We start from the raw sequence: 15,871 nt of genomic DNA on the forward strand, positions 1-15,871 counted from the left end.
TAGACACTACAAAAACACATACATTCCCCATGTCACACCCTGACCTAACTAAAATAATTAAGAAAACAACGAATACTAAGGCCAGGGCGTGACACCTATGCACTTTTTCATCATGAAACAAAACAGGATGTGTGCGTGGTTATTAAAAGTACCCAATACATCACTGCAGTTTACAGCCTATGAACAGTAATTGCGTATTCACTTGATAATAATTGTCTAAATACATAGGCCTTATCAATAGTGGAGCTTTGCGTGCCCAGGCAGAGTGCAGCCTGGAGGAATTTCATTTCATAATCTGTTAATTTATTTTTCTTGCACTTTGCCAGGTAAATATTTAGCCTATAGTCCTAATATTTAACTAATGAATAGCCTAATATTTCGCTTTTTACTTCGGGGTCACATCATTAGCCTCTCTCTTCCAGCTGCTACCGTGCGCAACAGGCTATAGACTACGCAAGCCTCTCCACAATAGGCAATTCCTCTTCTCGTGAAATCCCAGGAAAAGCTATCGGCTACAAACGATATAGGACATTTATTAAAATATGTTTTAATAAATAGCTAATAGCCTATTCGGGGAAAGAAGCAGGCTTGCTCTTGCTAATTGCTGAATTTATAACAGGCCTACTGCATAGAAAATGCATGTCGGAAATGACTTGCAAACCACTTGAGCAACGAGGCAAATACATGCTGTAAAAGATGCGCGCGCTAATGGGCGTTTGTTGTTGAATTGCGACATTTAAATACGAGTTACTATATTTTCATTAGGCCTACATGTACATTTAACTATTATTTGCAGTTGTCACTATGACAATGAATACACCCTGAAAGCACTGAACGGTCTGAACCAGTATCTCAGTATCTGTGTGTTAGAGAAGCTGTGCGTTTGATCAGTTGATTGACATATGTAGGACTGTAGCTACATGAGAAACTTTCCTCCAGTGTGGATGCTCACCAACGTTTTATAGTTATGTAGCCTATAGGTTATCATTAGAGTCATCGTTGTAGTTATTGACTTGGTGGATGGCTCAGGCCTTAACTCTGACACAACAGAACTAGCCTACTAGTAAGTCTAGCTGACGTTAGCGAACTTGAACGAAATACATAGAAAATTACACCTGTACACTCACATTTATAATTGTTTACTTGACTTGTATACTCTATAAATGGACTCTTTCAAACGATTTACTCTGGCAAGTTTGCCACCAGCGCTGCAGTAGGGAAGTAAAGCAGAAGTCGAATCCGTCACTTCCGTTGTTTGGATAGCAATGTTCGTAAATGAGGTGGATACATAGATATCCTATTATATTACTAGAGCGGCCAGAAATGGCAGCCATTGTTCTAATTGGAATGAATGGCAGTAGAGGCATAATCCTAAATTTACTTATGCAGGAACATCAAAGTAAGGCATGTGATATATCAGATATTGTGTAATAGAACCTACAATATTTTCATATAATTATAGATACAGTTTATACAGGTTTTTTACCAATTTTCTGTATAAATAGCCTGTAACATATATGCAAACAGACCATAAATGTCTCAATTTATATTTTCTTGTAAAACTGTGAGTGCTATTATATGATACAATATAATACTTGTTGCAGTTACAACTTGTCTAAATCCTATCATCAACTAATTTCATCCAGTGCATGGCTGTGGATTGACTGCATTGTTTTATTGGAATGTTGGCATATTGGCAGTTAATTAGAAAAAGTTATGTCTCTAAAACTGTCAGGCTAGCTAACAAACATAGGCATACAGTGCAGATAAATTCTTCAAATTCATTATTTTAGACAGTATCTTATCACAGCATTGCAAGGCATGGTGTAACAGCTCCAGGACCAAAATGGCTGACATTTATACCGTCATAAGATGGTTCATGTAGGCCTAATAAAGCCACTTGAGACTGGCATTACATTCATAGGCTATAACCCCCTCCCTAATAAACCTTGATAAATTCTCAAATAATAATTAAAAAAATCATAGCCTATTCATTTATGCAATAACGTTTATTATAATGGATGACATACTTATGGAATTAAACGTCTGATTTGACCTTTTATTCAAAAACACCTTTTTCTCTCACTGCAACCCCCCCCCTCACACCCCCTCCAACTCCCACCACATCCCTCGACGTTCATCCTAGCAATATTTACCATTCATTCTCACGTCTTGCACATGCCTCGCATACGGAGTCCGTCCACCGTAACCACTGCAGAAGTTCAAGAATTACAGGTAAGACATTAAGCAGAATAAAGATTGTATGCAATATGTAAATGATATGCTTCCCGAAAGTTATTTTATATTTGCATGATGAAAAGAGGAATGTGCGTTTTAAGTCTGCAGAGCAGGTCCAGGTACATGATTAGCCTAGTATTCATTTTCGCAATATTAGCCTACATATCGAAATGCACATACTGTAATTATCCTACATGTTTTTTAAAAACAATATTGCATTGAAATAAGAGTTGTTTATTTCATGTTTACACAGAAATGTAGGCTACTCGGTACAATGCCAGTTATGCTGTTAATAACTCAACATCTTATTTTAAATCAGATTTTTTTTAATCAGATTTTGTCAGGTTTCTTAACCTGGCATCTCTCTCTCTCTCGCTGCTGGTCTCACAAGTGGTAGATGTTAATAAATAGATGGAATTGATCTCAGCCTAGAAGACAGAGGAAGTGGTACATTTAGACAGACCTGCACTTGTAGGTTGTCTTTGTCTCCATGTACATTCATCAGTTAATAAATTCAATGGTTTTGCTTCTGCTTCCTATGATGCTTCAGTATACAACACATTTTCTTAGCCCTTCAGCAGCAATTGGTTAATGACCATGAAGGTAGTTTGCTTAACCAGGGTGTTGTGCATTTACTTTTGCAGATAGCGATAGCCTTATCAATGCAATAGTTCTGCTTTATGATTTCATGCACAGACGCAGATACGCACTCATGCACACACGCGCATACACACAGTAAGTATTCCCGAGCTACTTGCCTCTCCTCAACTTTTGCAGCACAGTTCTTCTTTACTGACAATACACTTTACATACAGTGTGCAAATCAGGGGACATTTCAGGATTCCGACCAAAGATAAGGAAAGTGTGTATCTCTGTGTGTGCTTCTGTGTGTATGTGTGTCTCTGTGTGCACAATGTGGAGAAGTGCAACTAATATCGAGGTTATCCTCTTGTTGTTTAACCCATACTTTCTGTTCACTCAGCATTGTTATAGTCTTACAGAATCTCCCCAATCACCCATCATTTAATGCCATGCATGTACCCCAAAGCTGTACATTCATGCATTTCAGTATGTGGTTCTGGTTTGTCCGTGAACTCGATCTCTTCCTTTATCATAATTCTGTGTTGATGTGTTGCCGATGGCAAAACTCCTCCATATCTGTCCGTCTAGGTTACTTGCTTTCTGAACAGTACGTACCCAAACAACTATAGAAACAAAAACCTTCTAATGGTTTTGATATGGAGGAAAATCATCTTTGTGTGTAATTTAAACCCGTTTCAGTAGGTTCAGTTATGGATTGAACTAACTTTTCATCTTGAAACTGGGGTAGAAATCGTGAGTCATAAACCACTGTTTGATGACTATCACCTAACTTTTGGGCTGTTATTTTATCATTACAAGGTTCCTACTGCAGTACACTGAATCGTTTGATTAATGATGCATCCATCACATAATTTAATATAGAAAAAAGTAGCATTTTAGGTAATTACTGTAAAAATAACTGCTCATGAATCATTCTGTATGTACGTTTGAATCTTATGATAAACGAAAAGTATGTGGACACCTCTTCAAATTAATGGATACGGCTATTTCAGCCACACCATTGCTGACAGGTGTATAAAATTGAGCACACAGCCATGCAATCTCCATAGACGAACATTGGCAGTAGAATGGCCCGTACTGAAAAGCTCAGTGACTTTCCAACAAGTACGTTTGTCAAGTTTCTGCCCTGCTAGAGCTGCCCCGGTCAATTGTAACTGGCCTGCACAGAGCCTTGACCTCAACCCCATTGAAACCATATTTGGGATCAATTGGAACGCTGAACCAAGCCTAATCACCCAACATCAGTGCCCGACCTCACTAATGCTCTTGTTGCTGAATGGGATCAAGTCCCCGCAGTAATGTTCCAACATCTAGTGGAAAGCCTTCCCAGAAGAGTGGAGGCTGTTATAGCAGCAAAGGGGGAAACAACTCTATATTAATGCCCTTGATGTGTACCGAAGATGCTCACACACCATATGTTAGCTCAACTACATAATGATACTGAAGTGCTTGTCATCATCTGAATGCGCTTGATTACTTCCTTAATTGAACAGTACACTAGGATTCTACATGTTTTATCATGGCTTTGAAATGACTCACTCTTTTAAAAAAGATATATTATATTGAGGTCTTCAGCATCAGTATTTATATTCGGTTTAATCGCGGCAAAATCCCCTCAGCTGTTCCAGCTGCCCCTCACCCCCCACTCGCTTCTCACTCGCCGTGTTCTGTTCCATCCTAGACTTTGGAATTTACTGTTGCCATGGCAATGGAATAGAGCACACTCTCTCGCTTCTTTCCTGTTCCCTCTTGCTTTATATATCCCTCTGTCTCTCTCTAGGTGAAATGTGGAAACGGATCAGCCGCTTTCCTTTCGGGTTGGTCCATCGCATAATGTACAAACCAAGTTGTATTAATGATTCATCTTATTGTAAGGTTAAGAAAGACCATTTTACTTGGCTTCCCTCTCACATCACATTCATTTATTAAATCCTTTTCTTTTTTCTTCTTATTCTTCACCCCACAGGAGCAACGCTGAGACCCATGCCACGGCCACTTACTGAGAAGAGGGACGGAACCTCGAGTTGTGGCTCCACGTTCACATAGAGACGGAGGTAGTGAGAAGGGGAGGAACACGGGAGCAGAGAGAGAGAGACAGGGGAACGAGAAGAGAAGAGAGGAAACGAGAGAGGAAGAGCGGTCTATGGATGCGGCTTGGACAGAGGGGACTCTGAATGCGCACTCTTCACTGACGAGGAACAGCAAGCTGCAGACATGGAGGCAAAAGGCAGAGGCATGCCCCAAGGTAACACACATTTCACTGGAAACACACTTCACCAAACACACACACACACACACACTTAACGTTAACACTTAACCAAAGACACACTTAACAGATGCCTGGATTCAAAAGGAAACAATATGATTTACCCAAGTAATTATTCTGTAACTAGACTAGACAGTTATACTGAAGTTTTCGGTTTTTGCCCTTCTCAAAAGGCTTTTGTATTAAAACAATTACAAGTCATCAGAGAGACAAAGCACTGACAATGCCTTTCTAATTGTCCCTCTGGGATTAATGAAGTCTTATTGAATTGAAATCGACACACCAGGTTTTGGACATCCAGGTCAATAACGGGTCAGTTGAGGTATATCGGTTTGTTTCCTTTGAAACACAGACAAACCCACACCGTTCAAGAGGATACTCTTGATTTGTAGCTTTTCAGGCGTCTTTTCCATTTCACCAGTTCTTCTCTTTCTCAATCCCTCTCTCTCCTCCCTCTCTCCGGCCCAGTCATGGTGTGGTGGGAGAAGGGGATCCAGGTTGTCCTCACCACTTTGGGGGCGTTTGCAGCCTTTTCCCTGATGGCGGTGGCCATTGGGACGGACTACTGGCTGTACGCACGGGCCTTCATCTGCAACAGCACGGCCAACTCCTCCCAGGATGACCCCAACAACAAGGACAAGAAAGACCCTGGAGCCCTCACCCACTCTGGCCTTTGGAGGATCTGCTGTCTGGAGGGTAAGGGGAGGTCTAGATGTGTGTGGGGAGGGGGAGAGGTGATGGGGGGGATCAGTGTATTTCCAGGGTTTTGGTGGGGTCAGATGAATGCCTCAGTGTGTGTGTGGGTGTGGGTGTGTGTGTGTGTGGGTGGGTGTGGGTGGATCACTGTGTTTGGCTCAGTGTGTTTACATATTTCCCCATTTGTGTGTGCACGCGCGTTTATGTGCACATACGTGCGTGTGCAGGTGTGTGTACAAGAGTGTGTGTGTTGTGCAGCTCAACCATGAAAGACACGGTTCGACACGCTGCGACCTGGAGTGCATTTAGAGGACATCCAGTGGGCAGTGGAAGACAGTCAGGAGAAAAAAAGGCACATTTCAAGAGCTGCTTATCTAACATGATCAAACATTAGCATTTTTCCCCTATTGTCATCTGCGAGAAACTAGTCTTGTCGAGAACCATGCGTGACAATGACTTGATTTTGAAGGCTTGGCTACGTGAGACCAGCGAATGCCAAAGAGGACAATTGTGACCGACTGGTTCGGTTCAGTCTTATGTATCAAATTTGAAATTGTGTTCTTTTTTATTTTTTACATTGGATACAGGTCTCTGAGCTAGAAAATGGTTTATCATACACTACAGTTGAGGAACAATGGGAATGTAATTCTGCTTTGAAAGTTGATAAACTTGTAACCTCAGTTTTGAGAAAATGGCCTTTGACTGTTTTGGTGCACCTATTGAAGAGCTCTTCTTTGTTTACACCTATTCAGCATCATTCACACCCTCTCAAGCTTTAGCCCCACCCATCTCTTTAAGGGTTGATCCGAGCGTTCTGTCCAACACCAGCAGTCGGGCACCCAAGCTAACTGGCTAACGTTGGCTAGCTTGCTAGCTACTTCCAGACACAAATGAGAGAACAGCTCACTCTGACTATTTTACTCGCCCTAGCAGAGCTGGTTAGGCTGTTTTTATGTTATCCAGAGCCTTGGTAACTCAGACGAGAGTGCTCTGAAATTGGAGTAGATAGCCAGAGCGAATTTACCAGCTACGTATATCAACAGTTGTCGCAGTGACATCGTTAACATTCAATTGAAATGGTTACTTGCATAGTGGTGTCACGTAGCTAGAAGTGGTGGGTGCGGAGTCAGGCGCAGAGAGCAGAGGGTTCTTTGAGTTTGCCGTATTTATTCCGGTAAGAATAAGGTCACGCCAACAACAACAGGCGAAAATAATGACCTCCCCAAAACAGGACACCAAACAGTCCAAAAACAAACACAACCATCCACACACAGAACAGAAAACAAGCCCGCACAAAGCAGGCGGGCCTAGAAGGCTTAAATAGCCCTGAACAAAACCCCAAACGAGAAACAGATGAAATCAATACAGACATAACCAACAGAAAAGGAAAAGGGAATCGGTGGCAGCTAGTAGACCGGTGACGACGACCGCCGAGCGCCGCCTGAACAGGAAGAGGAGGCACCTTCGGTGGAAGTCGTGACAAGTGGAGTCTTTTGTTAAGACATGTAGCTAGCTAGCTAAACAATGAACCATAATCCCAACTCATGACATTACTACCCTGCATGAATCTGCAGGTAGCTAACCAACCAGGTTCAATGTTAGCTAGCTAGCTAACATTATGCTATAACTAGCAAAGCAAATGGCTCTGAGATACAAATAATATTATTACACAGATACACGTTGCATACATGTAATGTTAGCTAGTGAGCCAGGCAGCTAACGTTAGCTAGATAGACTATCTTACCCATATACATGGATGTCACGGACATCTGTCACGGATGCCATGGTTGCCCTTAGTTTGAAAATGTAATCCGGAGATAGGTGTTTTCTCCATTTCCTTGGCTACTGTATCATACTCTAATTCCACCATGCATTCCACTGATTTAAAACTCGGTCCTCCAGAAAGTGGAGAGCAACACTTATGCAGTTCTACTGTTCTACTATGCAATATATATATATATATATATTTAAACTACGTTAGACAGAATTACCTACACATACTGACCAGCTTAAATAGATAGAAGCGAGCTACATGGCAGACCAATCCAAACTCATCTCTCGGCGTGTCAAGCCATTCATTATCTCAGCCAATCATGGCCAGCGGGAAGGTTGCTAACTTTGTCTGTGGCTAAACCAACTAGTATCGAAATGTAACAATTTTATTCATATTTACAGATGGCATACATGTTTGATATTAAGGCACATGAAAGTTCACATGTTCCAGAAGGCATTTCCGCCCAAAAATGCATTTTGATAACTAAAAAAAATGTCTCTCCTGTGAAATAGTGACGCGGACATACGCCTAGTTTCCTGTAACGAGTCAGAGTGATGAGTCATTAGTGATAGTCTGATGGAGTGGTTCTCCATTTGCTACCTACAGTAAGTGATAGACCGCAAAAGAGGACAACAGCCATTTTATATAATATTTGTGGCAGATGCTCAACATACTGATTACAGCTTCTTAATTATTGATGAAGTCTGTTGTTTTCTTCAGAGTACAAAGGGTTGTTTGTGGTTCATTTGACTGTCATAATTGACTTGAAAAGGGATTCAAATGAATACTTAATATGTCCATACACCAAGCCCCAGATATCTGTCCTGTCCTGTTTCTGTCTCTAATACCCATCTCGCTCCCATATTTCTGTTTTCTCTCTCTGTCCATCTCTGTTTTCTCTCTCTGTCCATCTCTGTCCATCTCTGTCCATCTCTGTCCATCTCTCTCTCTGTCCATCTATTCCTCTCTCTCTCTCTGTCCATCTATCCCTCTCTCTCTCTCTCTCTGTCCATCTATCCCTCTCTCTCTCTGTCCATCTATCCCTATCTCTCTCTCTGTCCATCTATCCCTCTCTCTCTCTCTCTGTCCATCTATCCCCCTCTCTCTCTCTGTCCATCTATCCCTCTCTCTCTCTCTGTCCATCTCTCTCTCTCTCTCTCTCTCTCTCTCTCTGTTTCTATCTGTCCATCTCTCTCTCTCTCTCTCTCTCTCTCTCTCTCTCTCTCTCTCTGTCCATTTCTCTCAATTTCAATTCAATTCAATTCGCTTTATTGGCATGACGTAACAATGTACATATTGCCAAAGCTTATTTTGGATCCCTCTCTCTCTCTCTCTCTCTCTCTCTCTCTCTCTCTCTCTCTCTCTCTCTCTCTCTCTCTCTGTCCATTTCTCTCAATTTCAATTCAATTCAATTCGCTTTATTGGCATGACGTAACAATGTACATATTGCCAAAGCTTATTTTGGATCTCTCTCTCTCTCTCTCTCTCTCTCTCTCTCTCTCTCTCTCTCTCTCTCTCTCTCTCTCTTACTCTCACTCTCACTCTCACTCTCACTCTCACTCTCTCTCACTCTCTCAGGGCTGAAGAGAGGAGTGTGTTCTCAGATCAATCATTTCCCGGACGATGCAGACTATGATCAGGATGCAGCAGAGTATCTCTTGCGTGAGTAAGGGGAAGTGGGATGCCCCAGAGTGTCTCCTGCGTGAGTGAGGGGACGTGGGATGCAGCAGAGTGTCTCCTGCGTGAGTGAGGGGACGTGGGATGCAGCAGAGTGTCTCCTGCGTGAGTGAGGGGACGTGGGATGCAGCAGAGTATCTCCTGCGTGAGTGAGGGGACGTGGGATCCAGCAGAGTATCTCCTGCGTGAGTGAGGGGACGTGGGATGCAGCAGAGTGTCTCCTGCGTGAGTAAGGGGACGTGGGATGCAGCAGAGTGTCTCCTGCGTGAGTAAGGGGACGTGGGATGCAGCAGAGTATCTCCTGCGTGAGTGAGGGGACGTGGGATGCAGCAGAGTATCTCCTGCGTGAGTAAGGGGACGTGGGATACAGCAGAGTATCTCCTGCGTGAGTAAGGTGACGTGGGATGCAGCAGAGTATCTCCTGCGTGAGTAAGGGGACGTGGGATGCAGCAGAGTATCTCCTGCGTGAGTAAGGGGACGTGGGATACAGCAGAGTATCTCCTGCGTGAGTAAGGGGACGTGGGATCCAGCAGAGTATCTCCTGTGTGAGTAAGGGGACGTGGGATGCAGCAGAGTATCTCCTGCGTGAGTAAGGGGACGTGGGATACAGCAGAGTATCTCCTGCGTGAGTAAGGGGAAGTGGGATCCAGGAGAGTGTCTCCTGCGTGAGTAAGGGGACGTGGGATCATAGCAGAGTATCTCCTGCGTGAGTAAGGGGACGTGGGATACAGCAGAGTATCTCCTGCGTGAGTAAGGGGACGTGGGATGCAGCAGAGTATCTCCTGCGTGAGTAAGGGGACGTGGGATCCAGCAGAGTATCTCCTGCGTGAGTAAGGGGACGTGGGATGCAACAGAGTATCTCCTGCGTGAGTGAGGGGACGTGGGCAGTGGGAGGATGTCACCAGAAAGATGTGATGTCGAATTGAAAAGAAATGCCGGGAAACTGCATTAGTGAATGCCGAGGTACAAGGTTATGAGTTAGCTAACTCAGTCAGTATCTCTCATTTGCCGGAGGGATTTATAACAAAGGAATAGGATATTCCAATCAATCCAGAACATCGGTTGGAATATGAATGTAGGATACATTTAGTCATTTATGAAAGGTGTTACAAAGTTAAAGCTTAGTGTGGCATATTACTCTACCCCAGATGGTGACAATGTCACATACGCAGCCGGAAAAGCAAGGGTTGGAACCAGTTCAGGGAACAGAATCAAAAACTGGAAAATAACAAAATGATTTGAGTAACGGAACCCGTGATCTATACTGTTCCAGAACGGAACCGTTATTTTAAAAGCATGGGAACCGGTTAATAACATTCTTTTACATTCTGGACATTTTTTTTCTCCAGTCCACATCAAAGCCCCTATGTCACTCAGAGATGTATTCCAGCGTCTCCCTGGCAGCTGGAAATCTTTACCAGTGGGTGTGCGTGTGTGTGTAGGCTACCTGCATAGGTTACTGTAGCCACCTGATGATGTTACAAGCATGATTCCGAAATTGGGGAGATATACTGTAGTTACCACATTGGATTTATTAAGTACAGAAAGGTAAGACGTGTTTTTAATTCTAGTGCTGCTCGGCACGCACAAGCTTGTTAGCTAGGTACGTTTGCTCTGGTCCAACATTAAACCAACTCAGAAGTTCAAAGACATTTAAGTTCCTCCATAGAGCTGCTTCTCCTCCGTAGGTGTAATTCTGTGGGCGTAATTCAGATAACGCATCATAACAAGATGCCCAGCGCTTCAAGGCAAGCCTTCCTCCATCCTCTCTTGCTTTGTTCTCACCTGTAACATTTCAGTTGCATCTGGCGCCTTACACTGTGACTGGCAGCACAGTGTGTCTGTGTTTGTCTTTCATTATGATTAAACCATGCTGTTACGGCAAAATATAATTAGCTCTTTGTGACTTTCCTATACAGATTAAATCGCTTACCTGCTCGTTTAGCTGCTCTATCCGCACTGATTGGTGAAGTAATTTAATCTACAGATAAATGTAATATTTTTTTTGACTATTTTAGAGGTTTAAAATGGAACAGAAAGGAATAATATAAACCGGTACTTTTTGGGGAGTTCAAACCGGTTCAGAAAATAATTTAGGTTTCTACCCCTGCAAGTCACCTTCACAACTTTATCTTTAATCATTCATCTTTAGTATATATTTTCTCAGCTCAGCACGTTATGACACAGTAAGGTTGCAGTCGCTTCCAATATTATCAGAGGATAGGAAGTCCTATCTAAGCAAAGTTCCAGGTAGAAGATACACATAGGCATAGATCTAGGCTCAAATTACCCTCCCCAAATCACAACTATAACCATTAACCACGTTCAACAAGAAACTGACCTTAGATCAGCGACTAAGGAACATTTCACCACCCTCCGTCTGCAGGTGTGGTCCGAGCCTCCAGTATCTTCCCCATCCTGAGTGCTATACTCCTCCTGATGGGAGCCATGTGTGTTGCATCCAGCAGCTTCTACAAGAGCAAGAGGAACATCATCCTAGGAGGAGGCATCCTGTTTGTGGCTGCTGGTAAGGCGCTGGCGTCTTGTTCTTGACGGTTTCTCTATTACTCAGTACACATGGGGCTGGTTTCCTGGACACAGATGAAGCCTAATCCTGGAGTTCAAATCCTGCTCAATGGTGTCTCATACTCCTTTTCCTCTTGTTAAGATGGAATGTTCTCAATGGTCTCTGAACTCGGAAAAGAGTGTTATTGTTAAGGCTAATATCATCCATCCATGATATTCACTTTTGTGTTGTTTTTTCCTCCCCATAACTCGTTTCATGTTAATGATGTTGGTTGCAGCTTAGATTTCCCACATGTCATTTTTTTATAATTTGATTTAACTAGGCAAGTCAGTTAAGAACAAATTCTTATTTACAATGACGGCTTACCGGGGAACAGTGGGTTAACTGTCTTGTTTAGGGGTAGAACGACAGATTTTTACCTTGTCAGCTCGAGGATTCGATCCAGCAACCTTTCGGTTATGCCCAACGCTCTAACCACTAGGCAACCTGCCGCCACATACAGTATATCATCCCTTGAGTGGAGACTCGGGTCAATGAGACATAACACAAGAGAAGTAATCAAGCTGAGATGGTTCTTTAGAGCCATTCCCCCACCCCCCTATGGAAAAGCTCAGAGAAAATCAAAGGCATATACTGAACCAAAATGTAAACGCAGCAGGCAACAATTTAAAAGATTTTACTGAGGTTCCAGTTCATATAAGGAAATCAGTCAACTGAACTACATTTATTAGGTCCTAATCTATGGATTTCACATGACTGGGCAGGCGCGCAGATTTGGGTGGGCCTGGGAGGGCATAGGCCCACCCACTGGGGAATCAAGCCCACCCACTGGAGAGCCAAGCCCAGCCAATCAGAATGAGTTTTTCCCCACAAAAGGGCTTTATTAGAAACATAAATACTCTCAGACGATCCCACAGGTGAAGATGCCGGATGTGGTGGTCCTGGCTGGGCTGGTGTGGTTACATGTGGTCTGTGGTTGTGAGGCCGGTTGGATGTACTGACAAATTCTCTAAAACAACGTTGGAGGTGGTTTATGGTAGAGAAATTAACATTCAATTGTCTGGCAACAGCTCTGGTGGACATTCCTGCAGTCAGCATGCCAATTGCACGCTACCTCAAAACTCTGTGGCGTTATGTTGTGTGGCAAAACTGCACATTTTAGAGTGGTGCACCTGTGCAATGATCATTCTGTTTAAACAGCTTCTTGATATGCCGCACCTGTCAGGTGGATGGATTATCTTGGCAAAGGAGAAATGCTCACTCAAAAAGGATGTAAACAAATCTGTGGTCAAAATTTGAGAGAAATAAGCTTTTGTACATTTGAAACATTTCTGGGATCTTTTATTTCATCTCATGAAACCAAGACTCTACATGTTGTGTTTATATTTTGTTCCGTGTAGATTCCAGTCTATATCTCACCTTTTTTTTTTACACGTCTCACCTCTGTCTGTCCCCCAGGCCTGAGCAACATCATTGGCGTGATCGTGTACATCTCTGCGGCGCTAAGCGACATCTCGCCCAAGAAGGATGAGGACAAGAAGTGGCATTACTCGTACGGCTGGTCCTTCTACTTCGGAGGCCTCTCCTTCATCCTGGCTGAGATGGTGGGTGTCCTGGCCGTCAACATCTACATCGAGAAGAACAAGGAGCTGCGCTGCCGCTCTCGCACCGAACTCTTCAAGAGCACCACGAACGCCATGCTCCGCCTGCCCAGCTACCGCTTCCGCCGGCGCTCCCGCTCCAGCTCGCACTCTACCGACCCGCCACGCTCCCCCCGTGACACCTCACCCACAGACGCCAAGAGCTTTGCATTACCGCCGTCTGCCCCGCCTTTCTCTGTGGCCACCCTTCCCAACCCGCACCATGCTGGTGGAGGAGTAGGGGGCGATATCTCCATGTATACCCTGACCCGGGACTCCAAGATGGGGAGTCTTGGTGGCGGCGGGCCCCCCCTCTACGGCACGGTGGACCGGGCCTCCCTCTACCAGCTGCACAGCTACTTCCCCAATGAGGAAGTGGGGGTGATGATGAGCGGTACACTGCCTTCTCTCTCCAAGTCCAACCTCTCTGCGGCGGGCCAGAATACCGCGGTCGGCGGCACTGCCATTGCGCCCCTGAATACCTTGTCGTCCTCCGGTCCTACCCCCCAGCAGCCACCTCTGTCCACAGGCACCATGGAGAGAGAGAGGGGCATGGGCACCCTGGACCGGCTGGGGGGCAAACGGAACAGGGACACTGACTCGGACACGCTGAACAGGAGAACCACGCCAGTGTGAGCCTTGGAGATAGGAGCAAGAGCCATGGAGGTACAGGGCCATCTCAGTCTGTTTTTGACTACTATGAATATATCTATTCCACTGACGAGAATATCAAATGTATTATTAACAACATTATTGAGGATAAATTCATTTTGAAATGCACAATATGTCTATAGTTGTAAACTTTGGTTTGTGCTTGATTATCATAGCCAGGTTGGAAGACTGTAAAGATGGTAACTTCTTGAATATTATCACATTGCTGTTGTTTTTATTCTCGTAATCGTAAATGCAGGGTAAATTTGTACATTTTGAACTATGATTTTTGTATTTTTGTATTTCTTGAAAGTTTTCATTGATTTCTATCTCCATCACATTAAATCTGATGGCGTCATGCGGGAAGCATGTGCGCAAATTATGAGTGTAATATTGTATATGTATTTTATTTCAAATATATTTTATTGGATTATTATTATTAATAATAATAATATTGTTACTTTTATTATTGTTATAATTATTGTTATCATTACATTTTTAAGGCTATTGTTTTTGTTTGTTAATACAAGTATAACCAACATAGCCTAATCTGTGTTTTTTATTCTTCATGACAAGTGTATTAGATTATAGGCTTTATTTTAGTGATGGTATATACTGTATTCTTAATGTTTTTCTTTAAAGTGGTGATTCTCAACTCGTGGGTCGCGACCCAAATTTGGGTCACGGGAGGTTTTGAATGGGTATACCCATTGTAACTTCTTGAAATTATCACATTGCTGTTGTTTTTATTCTCGTGTCTGAGTATAAATAAAATAATTAAAACATTTACTTAAACAACTAAAAACCAGGTAGAAGTGATGAACTCATTTCATCTCTGAACAATTTTTCTTCAATCATAGTACTTTCAATATAGAGCTAGCAGCGCTAATTAGTGAATTTGGTTGATTTTGTGGACTCAAACAATCGAGTTTATTAACATTCTTCATCAAGAATATGGGTAACTTTGACAAATTTCCTTTGACGTAAATTTGCTACAATTACAATCAATGTGGAATTCAAAATAGTTTTCCAGATTGCGTTTTCACATATTTTCCTTTTGCAAAGCAAATACTGGGTCACGACTGAGACAACCTGGTTTAATTTGGGTCCCGAGGAAAAACCAGTTGAGAACCACTGCTTCAAAGATCCTACCTTGGGGTTAGGGGGCTGAGAGCCTGTGATCCTGTGATTGAAGAAGACAACAATCTCTTCATAATAAATGATATTTCTACTCTAATACACATTCATCAAACTAAGGACATTTGTGATGTTTAAGCAATACAACATTCTGAGCCTCAAAAATACAAAATAAAACAAATATATTCAATAAAGTTATATATGAAAATGTATTGTGTGGAGTGTGTTATTTGACATCTAAACAAGATGGTAATAATACAAATGAATGTAAAAATGTTTGGAAATGAAATGGTGCAAATTTTTCCCATTCATATTGCTGGATCTACTATAACGACACAGGGCGAGGCCCAGATGCAGACACAGGAGGCAGATGGTTCGAGTCTGACATTTATTAAAACACAAAGGGCAGGCAATAGGCAGGTCGAGGAAAGGCAGAAGTTCATTAACCAGGTCAGAGTCTGAAAGGTACAGGGCGGCAGGCAGGCAGCTCGAGGTCAGGGCAGGCTGAATGGTCAGGCAGGCGGGCTCAGTGTCAGGGCAGGCAGAAAAGGTCAGAACCGGGAGGGCTAGAAAACAGAGACTAGGAAAAACAGGAACACAGGAAAAAACACGCTGGTAGGCTTGACGAGACGAACTGGCAACAGACAAACAGAGAACACAGG

The 15,871-nt window shown here is 43.1% G+C and overlaps 1 protein-coding gene across 4 annotated transcripts; it reads left to right on the forward strand.

The window, feature by feature from the left end:
* Positions 1-2,126: 2,126 nt before the first annotated feature.
* On the forward strand, positions 2,127-15,419 carry LOC129819696 (voltage-dependent calcium channel gamma-4 subunit-like). Of its 4 annotated transcripts, none has more exons than XM_055876184.1 (6): positions 2,127-2,235; positions 4,808-5,086; positions 5,576-5,803; positions 9,156-9,239; positions 11,641-11,781; positions 13,240-15,419. In XM_055876184.1, the coding sequence occupies exons 2-6, from the start codon at positions 5,056-5,058 to the stop codon at positions 14,055-14,057; spliced, it is 1,302 nt and encodes a 433-aa protein (XP_055732159.1). In that variant the 5' UTR covers positions 2,127-2,235; positions 4,808-5,055; the 3' UTR covers positions 14,058-15,419. The 4 variants fall into 4 exon arrangements, with proteins under 4 accessions (XP_055732159.1, XP_055732161.1, XP_055732160.1 ...); XM_055876186.1 differs by lacking the exon at positions 2,127-2,235 and adding an exon at positions 4,542-4,711; XM_055876185.1 differs by lacking the exon at positions 2,127-2,235 and adding an exon at positions 4,542-4,676.
* The last annotated feature ends 452 nt before the right edge of the window (positions 15,420-15,871 follow it).

The sequence above is a fragment of the Salvelinus fontinalis genome, chromosome 22 (assembly GCF_029448725.1).
Source record: "Salvelinus fontinalis isolate EN_2023a chromosome 22, ASM2944872v1, whole genome shotgun sequence".
NCBI classification, from domain to species: Eukaryota; Metazoa; Chordata; class Actinopteri; order Salmoniformes; family Salmonidae; genus Salvelinus; species Salvelinus fontinalis.